Source organism: Heteronotia binoei, chromosome 2 (genome assembly GCF_032191835.1).
Source record: "Heteronotia binoei isolate CCM8104 ecotype False Entrance Well chromosome 2, APGP_CSIRO_Hbin_v1, whole genome shotgun sequence".
NCBI classification, from domain to species: Eukaryota; Metazoa; Chordata; class Lepidosauria; order Squamata; family Gekkonidae; genus Heteronotia; species Heteronotia binoei.
Genome location: NC_083224.1, coordinates 146,371,973 through 146,387,399, shown reverse-complemented (window position 1 = coordinate 146,387,399; position 15,427 = coordinate 146,371,973). Strand labels below are relative to the sequence as shown.

At 44.6% G+C, this 15,427-nt stretch overlaps 1 protein-coding gene across 1 annotated transcript in view; it reads right to left on the bottom strand.

Annotated features, from left to right (window-relative positions):
• Positions 1–9,884: 9,884 nt before the first annotated feature.
• BRDT (bromodomain testis associated) overlaps positions 9,885–15,427 on the bottom strand; it is a 54,526-nt gene continuing 48,983 nt past the window's right edge. Inside the window, 2 exon segments of the mRNA XM_060232182.1 lie at positions 9,885–10,799; positions 11,908–12,070. Coding sequence (XP_060088165.1) covers positions 10,734–10,799; positions 11,908–12,070 — 229 coding nt within the window. The 3' untranslated portion in view covers positions 9,885–10,733.

Sequence of the window (15,427 nt, the reverse complement as noted above, 5' to 3'; positions counted from 1 at the left end):
ATATTACTATCAACCAATTTGTGAAACAATGCCTGATATGGACTCAAAACCCTACAAATTACAAATCGGTCCCATCATTGTGGGGCCCAGGGGGCCGGCGCAGTGGCACGCCGAAGCAGCCTGTCACTAATAACACAGGTCGAGATGCAGGACAGGAACCCGGAAGTGACTGACAGGCTGCTTCAGCATGCCGCTGCGCCGCCCCCCTGGGCCCCACAACAATGGGACCGATGCCACAAAGACGGGCTCGAAACACTCTATAACCCCTCAAAAGAACAGCAGTCTAGCTCGCTTCCCCCGAGCCCTGCCGCCATAAGCCTCAAGGGGGCTCATTTTGCGGCATCTCCCGGCGGGAGGGTGGCACCCACACGGGACACATATCAAATGAAAGAGGGGGCGCAGGGCTATCAGAAACAGCCGGCGGAGGGAGTCGGGAGACCACCCCACTGGGGGATCCACACCCCGAAAGTGATGAAGGTGGCACAGATAGAGCCAACAGAGCAAACAGGACAAAATAAATAGGCTGCATTATGCAGCACAGTTGAGAAAGTGCCTTATCCCATATACTGATGAAGTAAATACAGGATTTGAGAACAAAATTGCACCAGAAGACACAAACACAAAGCTCCCTTACACTGAATCAGTGCTAGGGTCCACCAAAGTCAGTATTGTCTACTCCAGGGGTGGCCAGAGTTGCTTAACAAAAGAGCAACACAGAATAAAGGTCAGATGTTTGAGAGCCGCAAGACATGAACATCGGATATTTGAGAGCCACGGAAGGAAGGAAGGAAGGAAGGAAGGAAGGAAGGAAGGAAGGAAGGAAGGAAGGAAGGAAGGGAGGGAGGGAGGGAGGGAGGGAAACAGGGGAGATATTCTCTGCTGGTCTCCTGTCCTGTCTGGCTAGGTCAGCAACCAGAAAACACCAGATACCTCCCTTAGTCAATGAAAACAATGTACATAAATACACAAGCACTTGAAAAATACACAAAGCACAAGTAGTATAGGAAAATGATCACCCTATCTATATGGCAAAAAAAAAAAGTCAAAATGCTGTATTACACAAACTATTGCCAATAAATGCAAAAGTAACCATATACCAAACCACCAAAACAGGGAGGGAGGAAGGAGGGAGGGAAGGAGGGAGGAAGGAGAGAGGGAGGGAAGGAAGGGAGGAGGGAGGGAGGGAAGGAAGGAAGGAAGGAGGGAGGAAGGAAGGAGGGAGGGAAGGAAGGGAGGAGGGAGGGAGGAAGGAAGAAAGGAAGGAAGGAGAGAGGAAGGAAGGAGGGAGGGAAGGAAGGGAGGGAGGGAGGGAAGGAAGGAAGGAAGGGAGGAGGGAGGGAGGGAAGGAGGGAGGGAAGGAAGGAAGGCCGCCCCCTCCCGCCAGCCCCCCCTCCCGCCAGCCCCCCCCGCTTTCGGCCCCCTCCCTCCCTGCTTACCTTCTTCCAGGGCGGGTGGCGGCCTCTCCTCCGGGCGGCTGGTGCTGCTGGCGGGGCTGGCGGCGGCTGCGGAGGCCGGGAAGGGCCTCCGCTGGTCTCTGGAGGGCCTCCAGGGACCATCGCCGGCCTCTCCGCGGCCTCCGCTGGTCGGCGCTGGTCGCTGGAGGCCCTCCAGAGTCTCTGGAGGCCCTCCAGGGACCAGCGCCGGCCTCTCCGCGGCCTCCGCTGGTCGGCGCTGGTCGCTGGAGGCCCTCAAGAGTCTCTGGAGGGCCTCCAGCGACCATCGCCGGCCTCTCCGCGGCCTCCGCTGGTCGGCGCTGGTCGTTGGAGGCCCTCCAGGGACCATCACCGGCCTCTCCGCGGCCTCCGCTGGTCGGCGCTGGTCGCTGGAGGCCCTCCAGAGTCTCTGGAGGGCCTCCAGCGACCAGCGCCGGCCTCTCCGTGGCCTCCGCTGGTCAACGCTGGTCGCTGGAGGCCCTGCAGAGTCTCTGGAGGGCCTCCAGGGACCAGCGCCGGCCTCTCCGCCGCCTCCGCTGGTCGGCGCTGGTCGCCCTCCAGAGTCTCTGGAGGGCCTCCAGCGACCAGCGCCGGCCTCTCCGCCGCCTCCGCTGGTCGGCGCTGGTCGCCCTCCAGAGTCTCTGGAGGGCCTCCAGCGACCAGCACCGGCCTCTCCGCCGCCTCCCTGGCCTTCTCCTGAAGTGTAGGGCCCGCACACGGGGCCCTGCGGCGGTGGCGGAGGCTGGAGAGGCGGCGGAGAGGCCGTTGCTGGTCGCTGGAGGCCCTCCAGCGACCAGCGCCGGCCTCTCTGCCGCCTCCCCGGCCTCCGCCACCGTCGCCGGGCCCCGTGGGCGGGGAAGGCGGCAAGTGAGGGAGCGTCCCTGCGCGTGCGCAGGGGCCCTGCGTACGCGCAGGGACGCTCCCTCCCTCACTCGCTGCCTTCCCCGCCAGCGCACATGGCCCACCGGCTCTCTGGCTGGCTAAACCGGGACCTCTAATGGTCCCGGTATAGCCAGCCCGGGAAGCGGGAATAGGGGCCCAGAACCGGGACTTTCCCGGGTGCCCGGGACGGTCTGGCCACCCTACACTGTGAAGTAGAACTCCTGCCAACCTGGCATCTCACCTGGAGATTAGGGGTGGGAAGGACTGCTTTCTGTTATGTACACATTAAGACACAGAAATTCTCTTATCTGGAAAATAATTTGATCCAAAAATTACCAAAGGTAGAACTCACAACTTTTTTTCAGTATTATCCTTGAGCCCTTGATAATTAAAAAAAAGCCTAATAAAAGAGTACATCTGGCCAGGCACAAAATGCCTTTAATATACCCCTAAGCAACCCTACACATCGGGAAGTACAGATAGGACTTAGCCACAGTTGCTCATTTGTCTTACAATAGTTTGTCATTGTCTCCACTGGAAAAGCCTCTACATTTAGAGTGCTAGACTAGGGCTGGGAATACCTGGGTACAGCCCCCTGCCCCTTGGCCACAAAGCTCACTGGGTAACTTTGGTCTAGTTGAAGTAACTCACAGACTAATCTACCTCAAAGGTTACTGAGTGTATAAAACTGAGAGAAGAAACATGGACAGCACTCTGAGTTCCCCGAAGGAAGGATGGGATAAGAATGTAATAGAGAAAATATCCAGTTGATTCCAGATTTCTGCAAGTCAAATCCTATTGCATTATCTATTGGTTGTCCCATCCTGTTGACTGTATTGAACAATTCTGTGTAATCTGCCTTGAGTCCCAACAAGCAAGAAAAATACAGACTATAAAAACATAATAAATAAATAAATAAGCATAATGAAAACAGCGTGGCCAACATGAAGAGCAGCACAACCTTTGAAATCTGGAAAAGGCCAATGGACTGAAGAACAGGGGTGGGGGGTGGGCAGGGCAGGAAAGGCTCCATTTAGTAAGCCACTTACATGTTTCACTTCTTTCAATGTGTCACAAGTTGATGCCTAGTGCAGCAGAAAACTAATCTGAAAACCCACAAGCTCTGTAAATCTGACTGTAAAGTTAATATTAAAATCAAAAGTGGACATCCTTGAAATAAAAAAACTGAGTTTGGCCCAAACAAGTTGTTAAGCTGCAGCACACATGGCACAGAAGTGGGACTTTATGACATGCCTGGTAGAAGCTAGTGAGAATCAGAGGTCCATTTTTTTTTTTTTAAATTAAGAATAAGAAGGTGTCAGTTGCACTGATCTCTACCAATTTCACCCTTTCTCTGTAAGATCCTCACCAGGCTGTTCCAGAGGGTCCATTCTCTCTGGTTGAATGGGCTGGCAGGGTCCCCTTCCAAGATGCTAGTCATGATGGTAGTACTAAGTACAGGTGAGTACCATCACACACACAAGTCTTGCTTAGGCTTGTATCCCTACCTGCTTCTCTAGGACTGAGGTGGCGGGCAACTTCCAGGTGGAGCCTGGAGATCTACTAGAGTGACAACTTACCTCCAGATAAATTCTCCAGGAGAAAGTGGCAGTTTGGGAGGCTGGACTCAATAGCATTACATTCATGTTGAGGTCCTTTCCCTCCTCGAACTCTGCTCTCTTCCCTAGGCTCCACCCCCAAATCTCCAGGAATTTCCCAACCCAGAGTTGACAAGTCTTAACTAAGGACCAATCAACACAACACACTTTTGAACAAGTTGGGTCTTGCTTCTCCTATCCCAGCCTGCTTTCAGATTTGACTCAGAACAGCAGGCTGGGGGAGGAAGGGGATCTTGCACTCCAGCTTTTCCCTGAGTAGACAGTGCCTCAATGGGGAGTTATCTGCATAACTTGACAGCTGCACCTGGATTACTCCAGGGACATACTGCTCGAAAGTTATGGTAAAAACTTAAAGTTATGGTAATTGCTTTGTTGCAGCAAAGAGAAATAGTGTGGGAGGGAGTCAGAGCCCCCTCCTTCCCCCCTGCTGCTGTCCTGAACCAAATCAGCTCCAGCAGGCTTTTAAAAAATCAATGCTTCCTGCAGCTGCTGTGTGACCAAGGTGAAAGTAGGTTGGGTTCCAGGAACCAACCCAACTTGTTAAAAAAAATGTAGTCCCTTGGTCCTAAGTCATGGTTCAGTACACTCAAGGCAGAAGTCACCCTCAACTTACGACAAATTGTGTCATTCTGCAATACACAGAGACACCATCATACTTAAACTTGGGCTGTGGCACATTTGCCAGAAAGGTTGGCCATTATCATCATCATCAACAACCTGGGTTGTATTCCTCACCTCCAAAAGGCTGCATAGATAAAAAATGAGCAATATGTGTAAAGTATAACCTGTTTAGGGGGGAGGGCTGAGAGATTTCCGCTCCTGATACTTTCATTCTACCTCCTCCCTTTTAAAACCACATATTTTGAACCCAAGCTACTTTCACAGATGATTTTCCCCAGGGCTTTTTTTGAGCAGGAATGCACAGGAATGCATTCAGGGAATGTGGCCTAATATGCAAATAAGTTCCTGCTGGGCTTTTTCTACAAAAAAGTGCCCTGATTTTCCCCATTTCAGCCACAGGACTTTTTTTTTGTAGTCTTCCCACATTTCCACATGATGTCACCATGCATTCATGCTCAAATCATGAACAGTACATCCTTTACATACATACAAAGTTTTTAAAAAATGTGGTGGAAGTGTTTACCAAACAGGACAGTATTGGTGCAATCTCTTTCTTACGACTGAAAGGGAAGATATGTATTGTGCTTGTATGAAAGAAAATGTTCTCTTAATTCACCTGCATTTTGTCCATGAACTTCCCTATCGTTCCTGGCACCAGTAAAATTTATTTTAAAATGAGGAGTGAGGAGGGCAGAACATCACAACACAGTTTTAACTTCAGTACTTCCCATTTGGGAGTTCTGTTTCTGCTGTGGCAAGATCCCCTCGCCCACTGCCTGCTGGCCTCTACTTCAGCATGTGACAGCTTCCCCACACATTGCTGTGCATTATAAATGTCTTCCTTCACTGACCAGAGACATAAGTCCACCGGAAATGCCATGAAAAGGGATGGATGCCTTTGTTTACTGCCAATTAATTCTATACTTTAAAAAAAGAAATAGTACTCTTTAACAGTACAATTGTGATATTTGTTCTCTTGCCAGAAGTAGCTGGGTGCAGGAATCCTCCCATGCAATAGTTCAGGGAAGGGGAGAGCAGAGACAGAGGCCCAGCAGCCAAACAGCAAAAAGGCGTCAGGTTGAAGGCATAGCTAGTCTGGCAAGCAAATGAAAAGATAATAGAAAAACCCTATTTCTACACAGTGTTGTGCACCCCCCGCCCCCATTTTAAAGGATGACAGAGAATAATGATTGCATGACAATAAAGCAGTGAGGCTGAGGGCTTCAATAACATCATGTGTGAAGGGGGGGGGGGAAATGGATTGCCCTGAACCCTTTCAGATCCATCTGCATTGCATTGTATTGACCCATAACTGCATCAGCAACATGACCACAACGGAACCCGCCCCTCATGTAGGAGTAGACAAGCTAAATATAGTTTGGTGTAGAGCCAGTTTGATGTAGTGATTAAGTGCGTGGACTCTTATCTGGGAGAACTGGGTTTGATTCCCCACGCCTCCATTTGACCTGCTGGAATGGCCTTGGGTTAGCCATAGCTATCGCAGAGGTTGTCCTTGAAAGGTCAGCTGCTGTGAAAGCCCTCTCAGCCCCACCCACCTCACAGGGTATCTGTTGTGGGGGGAAAAGATATAGGAGATTGTAAGCTGCTCTGAATCTCTGTTAGCATGTCATCCACCTCACCATTTTGCCAGTGATTTTAGTCACAATAAACCTCACTTACCTGACACTAAGTCAGAGAGATGTTTACTACCTTCCAGGGTTATGAAGATTGATGAATTTACCAATTTTTCTTTCAACAGCAATGCCTTGTAGGAGGATCTCCAAACCTTTAGGGCAGTTTTTTTGGAAGGTGGTATCTAGGGCTGGGCACAAATTGGCTCACAAGCTAAAATTCGTGACAAATTTTGGCCAGTTTGCAGTTCATGGCAGGTCAACCGGTATGAATTTTTCACAAACTTTCAAGCAGTTCCTGGTGGTTAATGAATGAATACATTTCCAGACAGATTGACTCCACTCAAACTGTTTAGCAAACTTCAAAGCAATGGGGGGGATTCTCCAGCCTTGGAAACACCAATAGTTTCCTGTGCTTTTGATGTGGCAGCTTTCACTTTTGAACTTGTGCATGACATTTCCCCCAAATTCACTTTCCTGGGAACATCATCTTCTTTGGGGGGACATAACTCTGACCCTAAGTCCAGTCTGCACATAACTTGGAAACTATGTAAAGGGGGATTGGGGGAGGTCCTCTGTGAGTTTGATGTTTCTAGCTTGCATGGTTCATTCTATACACTCCTGAACCTGCACCTGTCATTTCCTCAGAAAGCACTTTCCTAGGGTCACCTTTTTTTTTGGGGGGGGGGGTTGGGACTTGGACCCCATAAATCCAATCTTCACTAAACCTGGAGGGCAGGTAGAAGAAAAGTTGTATTTACACCCCACCTCCTGTATTCCCCCTGATATATGGACGTCCTGTTTCCAAAAAAACGCATGAAGACCCCATGCGATCTTTTTCTGAGTTTCCAATAGGAGAGTTGAAAAAATAGGCCCCAGTATCCACTCAGAAGATAAAGGCCTATATGTCAGCTAAAGAATGTCAAAGCTCCTGGACTAGATGGAATTCCCCCAGCATTACTTAATGCAGACAAATCTGGTGGGCCACCCTGCTAGCCTCCCTGTTCACTTTCATCAATGAAACTGGTCTTATCCCCAAAGATTGGGGTATGGCATTTTTATCGCTTTTACAAAGGAAAGAAAGAGGATTCATCAAATTACAGATCAATCATTCTTCCAAGTACTACAAGTAAGTTATACACTAAACATCTGCTTGAAAAATTATTGGATTGGTTAGAGAAGGAAGACTTTTAGTGGAAAAGCAAGCAGGTTTTAGAGCTGGTAGGTTTGCATAATTTAACACTACAACATCTTATAAAAAAATAAGATGTTGGAGGACAAACATCACCCTATGCTGCATTTGTAGATCTAAAAGCAACTTTTGACAGGCTGTGGGAAAAAATTCCAGATTCCACAATCAATAAACAACTGCTGTTCCTCATATGGCCCATTCATGAACAAACTGCTTAGAGTTAGGTGTAGATGGTTAGAATACTTGACTGATCCTGTCCAAACTTTTAATGGAGTTAGGCAGGGTTGCCCGTTAGCCCCCTTTTTGTTCCTCTTTTACATCAACAATTATTATTTACTTTAGACTTTTATCCTGCCCTCTCCACAAGTGGACCCAGGGTGGCTAACCATCAGTTTAGTTCAAACATCATTACAGTTTAAAAACAATAAAATACAATTAAAACATTTTAAAATATTTTATGGTGCTATTCAAGTACAATATAGACAGGATCTTCCTTTCTAACAGTGATCCCATAATGATTGTAATTCCTCAGCAGTATAGGGTGGCAATCCTCTCCCGGTAAATTTAATGGCTGATCTGGGACTTCATCCCCTCCAGATTAGCAAATTGGCACATCAAAGTGCTATTGTATGCAGATGATGCTGTACCACTGTCTGGAACTCCTGCAGTACTTTAACGGTCCCTGAAAAAAATTCTCACTTAATGGTGATGTTGAACATCTTATAATCAACTATCAGAAAACAAAACTCCTGGTCTTTGGGAAAAACCCAAAGATTAGGCAATGGGAATTTCAGGGGCATAAGTTGGAACAAGTTTCCAGCTTTAAATATCTGGGTGTAGTATTGCAAGCTTCTGGCACTAATACTGTCCATAATAGTTATGCCACTGATGCAGGAGAGAGGTCAACAAATAGTATTTTGAAATTCTACTGGACTGAGAGAGGGCAAATATGTTCCAGCTGCACTTAGATTATTTAAAGCTAAAGTGTTGGCTCTCTTGATTTACAGAACATTCCTGGGGCCACCATCCTTGTCCTTTTCCCCACTTGAGAGAGTCCAGTCCAAATTCCTTAGAGCAGTATTACAAGTACCCAAGTGTGTGCCAAACACTTGGGTTAGACTGGAATCAGGAATGCTTTGGGTAGAGGCTAGAATTTGTACTCTCTCAATTTTCAAATGGATATCAGGAAGTATAACTCTCAGAGGTCTATTCCCTATAACCCTTCAGAATCAGTTTCAGTCCAAGTGGCATAGAGCAGCTGAATACCATTGAGGCATTAGGCTTCTCTCTCCAAGACTTTCTGGATCTTGGTATTGATCAGGCAAAATCACTTATTAAACAGAGAGTGATAGACACAGAAAGACAAATGAATATTTTTAGTTCCCCAGGTTACTTCTCCCCAGCAAACGCCAGATATAATAGCTGCTGCTCCTACAGCCTACCTATATTTTCTTGAATCCAATAACTCTAGGAGAGCATTTACTCTAGCCAGAAGTATGTCCTTACTGTCTGCAGTATTGGAGGGGAGATTTAAAGGAATCCCTTATGTAATCAGGCTCTGTTCCTGCCCCCTGCATGAAATAGACTCCCTGGGATATATATTCTTCAGCTGCCTATACCATAGGTCAATCTGTATGGAGATTATTAATCCATTGCTTGAAAGGTTTCCTTGCAGGTCAAATGATATTAAACTTGATTACCTCCCGTCTGACATCAAACAAGATAGATGGCCAGATTCTGTGCCTAGGTTCTTAAGGAATGTAAAATACGAGGCAAATACTGTTAACCTTTCATCCAAATTTTAAATGAATTTTATGGATATTTTTATCCGATTTTTTTGTAATAGTCATAGGCACCCAATTTTATGAATGCTACTGTTGGTTTTATTCTGTTTTTGATGCAAAAAGCTTTATGTGATTCGATTGTACAAGCTGGTCACTGACTGTAACAATAAACTTGAACTGAACTGAACATCTCAGGATCGCTTAGAGATCAGAGCAGCTTATCAGAGCAGCTTACAATCTCTTTCCTTTCCTCTCCCCCCAACAGACACCCTGCGAGGTGGGTGGGGCTGAGAGAACAGCTCTGAGAGAACTGTGACTGACCCATGTGGAGGAGTGCTCCGAATCCTAAGCACTATACCAAACACACAGAGGAGAGTTTGGTGTTTCTAGCATGTTACAGGTTGTTCTGCCCCATTACAAAACCAAACCAAGTTCTTTCAGCTGCTAAAAGTTCATGACATGCCATGAACCAAACTGAATTTTCCTGATTTGTGCCCATCCCTAGTGGTGTCTCCCCACTCAAAGGAAATGTAATTAAAGCCACTCTGCACCTATGGCAGATTATATGCAATGATATACATCTCAAGTAACTTGTGTAGGACTGAGGAGGTCAACATATGAGCATCAAGAATGGGATTTCAGTTCAGAAATTTTCTGTCAAATATATATGGGTGAACATACTTATCAGTTTGTTTTAAAAAAATGTTCTAGAAAACAAGCTCTAATATGTTAACTTTTTATTATCATATGAATGCTATCGAATATAAAGGAACATTGCTCAAATACAAAAGACAGCAGGTATATTCAAAAGGAAATGAAAATAATTTAAATTACATGCTTGGAAAAGGAAAGCAATGACATATTTACAGTTTTTACTATAAAATGACAATCACAGCTATCAGATTTTTTTTCAAATGTTAAGTAATTAGGAATCCAAAGAAAGTTCTAAAAAACCCAAGGTTCTTGCCTGCCATTTCAAAGAATCCCTCAAACAAAACATTTTAGCCAAAAATAAAAGGAAAAATAACTAGAAAAATACTTTTGTTAAAATTATAAGGATATGGAAAAGCATAATGAAATAGCATACAAAGGTGGCTTCAGTCATTATTAGAAATTATTTAAATACAAAACCCCAACAATTCTTAGACTTTGCAAACATCTCAGAGGTATTTTAAATACCAACTTGGATACTCCAAAGCAAACCTTATGCTTATCTTACTTTCCAACTTTTACTTAAAAAACAAAAGCAAAGAAATTCTGAAACAGAAGGTTAAAATGTGTGGGAAAAGTAGCACAAAACTGACTGTGCTCAAAAACTTAATCCATAAACATTACTGATGGATTAGTTACATTGCAAGAGATATGCTTTTATGATTTTAATATCACACATTTTATAAAACAATCTTATTACAGTAATACTTTGACTCTTCACAGTGATTAACAACTGCTTGGATGGAATACCACCACAGAGCTTTTTTAACAATAATGTCAGTAGACTGAAATATATTTGTAATCCAGTGTCACTTTTTAAAGGAATGGCAGCCATATTATATTGTCCACCGTTCTTCTGTCTACAAAGTTTCTTCAAATGTTGCCATAATATCACTCTGCAGATTCATATCAATGGTACCTGCCATCTATAAAAAATGGAATTGAAGAGCTTGTTAGGCTGCTATCCTGTTCATGTTGTCTCTCACTTCAGGGCCTGAGAGAAATCACAAGGAAGTTGAGATCAAAATTTGGGAACCCTCATTCCATGTACACATACTCACACACTTTCTCTTTCATAGGATCAAGTCAAAGTGGGGAGAACAATTTGGAAATTCTACCTTGTAAAGTCTCACTCATGTGAATTCTGTAATCTCTTAGGGGGCTTACAGTGAATAAGGCTTTTTTCCTCCTCTTAACTATCACCCACAAACCCAGTCCTCATCAGTCTGGTTTGGGGATCCTCCCACTTTTGTTCACTTAACAAAATCTGCATATATGGAGAGTCTTTAGAGTAGGTAAAGATACCTCATATGTCTGTCAATGGCCTAGTTTTGCTGCTTTTATGACCAGCTGGGAGGTCAGCCACTTCACTTTTGCCTGTAACTTTCCTGTTACTCTTTCAGATGGAATAACCAGAATTACCGGTGGAAACACACACTGTAACACAGATATTCTTATTGAGATCCCCCTTTGCAACATGACCCCTTGGGCCCTTTGCGACATGATTTAGGTCTTGTACCCTAAACTGACATTACAATGTACCATGCCTTGACATCATCATAATGTGCCTTACCCATAGCCACTAGAAGCAGCTCATGATATGGACCAGAAGTGTGAAAAATTGTTTATGATGTCAGGACATGGAGTAAGCTGTATTAGGCGTTATGGAGTGGGAAGTGGTGGAATCTAACATGGGGCTGACATTTGCTGTGGCCAAGTTTTAAAAAATTGCAGATTTGCTTGATGCAGTAGGAATCTTTCTGAATTAAACTGATGCAATATATTTCTTTGCAACCAGCAGCTATTTTCATAACATACAAATGAGTTAAGAGTGCTCAGCATCACCCAACCTTTATTTCTAGGGCGGCTTCACACATAGCCTTGTTAAGTATAGTCAACCAAACTTTATTAGATTAAGCTGTTGCAGAAGAACTCATTGGTTGCATTAACATTTGAGACATATATTCAACATGTCAAGAACTGGCTACAAGGGAGTATATTAATACAATTAAATTAAGGGTGTCAGTATCTTACCGCTTCTCTCCTCCTGCGTTCTTGTTCCATTTTTCTTGCCAGGCTACGGTCAATGACAAAATTTTGTGGGGACTGTAGCTGCCCTTCTGATGATGCCTCTACTCCTTGGAATGAATAGTTTGCTCTTACTGTAGTGGGTTCCAATTTTGTTTCTCCATTGTTTCTATTTTTTCAAAAAAGTGAGGGAGATAAAAAAATCAGTGACTCTTATGTTCAGATCTTACTTATGCCAGCATACAGGGCTTGCATTTGAATGAAAAGCAGCCAATAACTTTAGTGATGATTACATACAGCATTCCATAGACTCTGTGTGCTCAAGCACAGTAGTATCAACCTACTCAAGGCATCCCTCACGTTATGCTTGGTACAGAAGAGAAGCCCCATGTGGCTCTGATCCCCTACCTCTCTGCATATACGAGCAGGGATATCCCAAAGGAGTAAAAACACTGGGATTGTTTGACACAATCCATGGAGGAGACTGCAGGTATCCCAGAAGCAGCATTGTCAAAAAACCCTTACTGCCCCAACGGAGAACAGCATTCTGGGGAGGCATTTTAAAAAGTAAATTTTACTGCCAGTAATGACTAAAAGGCATACAACAACATCACCAGTTCTGTAGGAGAAAGCTAAGATTGTGTGCATTATCATTCCAGTATTGTATAGAGTGCTATAAAGAAATGGATTTCATTTGTGTTTTCATGTGCCTTCCTACAATGTAACAAATTTATCATAAGTGCCACTGTCCAGATGTTGCATAAATCTGTTACACAAGGTGACCATGGTGCTTTTCCATTTGCTGCTCATTCTAGCAGCAGTAATCAACCCAAGATCATCCTTTACAATGATATTTTGCATATAGCCTACGGCATCAGCCATTTTTGTAATACCAAAAATTTGTTTCCAAAAGGTTCATAGTATGGGGGCAATTCCAGAATATATGAGAAAGGTCTTTTTTAAAGAATTTCTGAGGTTGCCAATAATCTGCTCCTGTAGATTACACATTCTTCATTCTTCTGTGTTTTCCAAATCCATACATAGTGTGCCAATGACATCTGATCTCTCAATTTCCCATCTGTTTCTGTATTTCCAAACTTGGAAAATTTAGTTTTAATAAAAGTATATACCCCTTCTGAGAAAAAGACCCCTAATTTCAGAACACTGTAGTCACCCGTTTGGTTGCCAGGGTGCCTGGAGACTCAACTCACACACTTCTGCCAGGAAACATGGGTTTTGTCTACCAGACTCTAAGGGACTTATGTGAGTACTAACAGCCACAACATTGCAGCAACACTCCGTGTCTCTGGAAGAGTGCTAACCAGGAGAACAGATGGGTTTCCAGTCGCTCTGTGCGATCACCATCTTGGCCGTTGCAGAGGAAGAAGTTGCGCCACCAGGAACTGTCCAGGCAAGCGGATTCTTGACCATAGAATCCATATGGGAAGGCTAACATCACCAGCAACTATCTTCCTGCAGTGCCAGACTCCATTACAGTGAAGCAGGAGGCTCACGTACTCAACAGATGTCACCTATACATAAGGCAATCAAGCTTATCTTAGGTGTGGATCCTGCCAGACTGCCTAAGCCTTTGTCCAATGGAACCCAAGACAAAGGATGGTGCCAGTAGAAGAGTGAAGAAGAGGAAGAACATCTTCACCCAGAGCCAAGTTTCTTTGTATAGATCGGGTGTTACCTTAGGTGTTACCTTTGTATAGATCGGGTGTTACCTTAGGTGTTACCTTTGTATAGATCGGGTGTTACCAATTTGGCCATCTATTGTCATCTTTTAGATAAGTTTTGATAGCCTTTTAATCACCTCCACCCCAATAATTTCTCCCATTCTTTCCCTTAATAGTCATCCTGGAGCCTCCCCCTTTGGCCCATTGTTACCTGGAAGTCCAATCAGGTAACCAGAGCCAGGTCTGCTCATTGGCCAGGTATGGGCATCCAATCAGGTGCCCCCAATAAACTGGCTATTGGCTACCGTATAAGGCCAGTCCTTATGGTCATTGCGGAGCCTCCCCTTTTTCTGAGGTCATGTACCAGCTGACCACCTGTCATCTGCCCCTGTACCTCCCATCCCCAAGGGCTCAAGGTAGTCTTTATAACCACAGTCCCAACACCCCACAGGTGTGCATCTAGCAGTACCCCAGTCCTGCTGTTTAGATACATCCCTGATTCTTGGCCAGTTTCCCATCGTCCTCATTTGTCACCATTGGAGCCTTCCTTGAAGACTACGATTGGTAATTATCACACTGTTTGTTCATCCTTATGTTACCTCTATGCATTTCTCTCTATTTTTATTAGGTCTGTATGTATGTTATAAGAGTCTATTATCTTGTGTGTGTGTGTTCTATATTTTTCTGTAATAAAATCATAATTGTTTTACTTAATTAGTGCCCTTGGTAAATTTAGCAATAATTTCTGGAAGCAGAATCCTGTATACATAGATTCTAGATCCTTTTTAAGCCAAAGGTGCCCACCTGTCAATTCCCCAACCTCTTTTGAGGGCATTTTGTCTTACACCCTGGAGCCCTGACCTGAATAGCCCAGACTAGAGAGATCTCATCAGATCTCAAAACTAAGCAGGGCTGGCCTTGGTTAGTATTTGGATGGGAGACCACCAAGGAATACCAGAGTTGCTACACAGAAGCAGGCAAACCACCTGTTTCCAGTTTCTTGCACTGGAAATCTTACAGGGTTGTCATAAGTCAGCTGTGACTCAACAACAACAAAAAGAGGTGGTGGGGGGAGTCCTGGAGACAAATTTAACTGACCTATATTGCATTTGCTAGGATAGCTACCGCTTATCCTTCTAGAAGCCAAACAAGCACTCCTTGATTCCTTGGACAGTAAAAGCCAGGCATAGTGCTATGAGGTTAACTTCCACTGGATAAGAGAGCACTGGAGACTAATGGTATCTTTGTTACATGTGTCTTTTTTACAAAGAACTCAATGGAAACAAAGACTTCCAAATCAGGCAGCACAGTCAATCATCCCGCTTCAAATTATACAAAGCTGCTTGCCAACTCCAGTTCAAAACTTTTTTATTTATCTCACCCCCCCCCCCCTTCCACATTCAGATGGCAAGGCAACTACTTCTAAATGACTCTTTGTTCCTTCCCCAGATTTTCAACAGTATCATATTCCCAAGGCTGTAGAGTTAAGTCCAGGTGCATTTTTGCTATGTCCCCCAACACCCATCAAGTTTGCCAGCAAAACTGTAATAGGCCCATTTGTGCTAATGTCAGTGGTTTTAATGTCAGACTAGGATCCAGTGGCTCAAGTTCAAATTTCCACTCTGCCATGAAACTTGTTGGGTGACTTTGACCAGTCACTCTGCCAACCTAACCTATCTCACAGGACTGCAAGGGTAAAATAAGGGAGGAAGAACTACACATATATTGCTCTAAGCTCCTTGGGATAAAACTATACTAGACAATCGCATGAAGCTGCCTTATGCAGTTCCACAGGGTCTGCAAAACAGAGGTGTTCCACCAAATTGAGGTGGCAGGTATTGGTC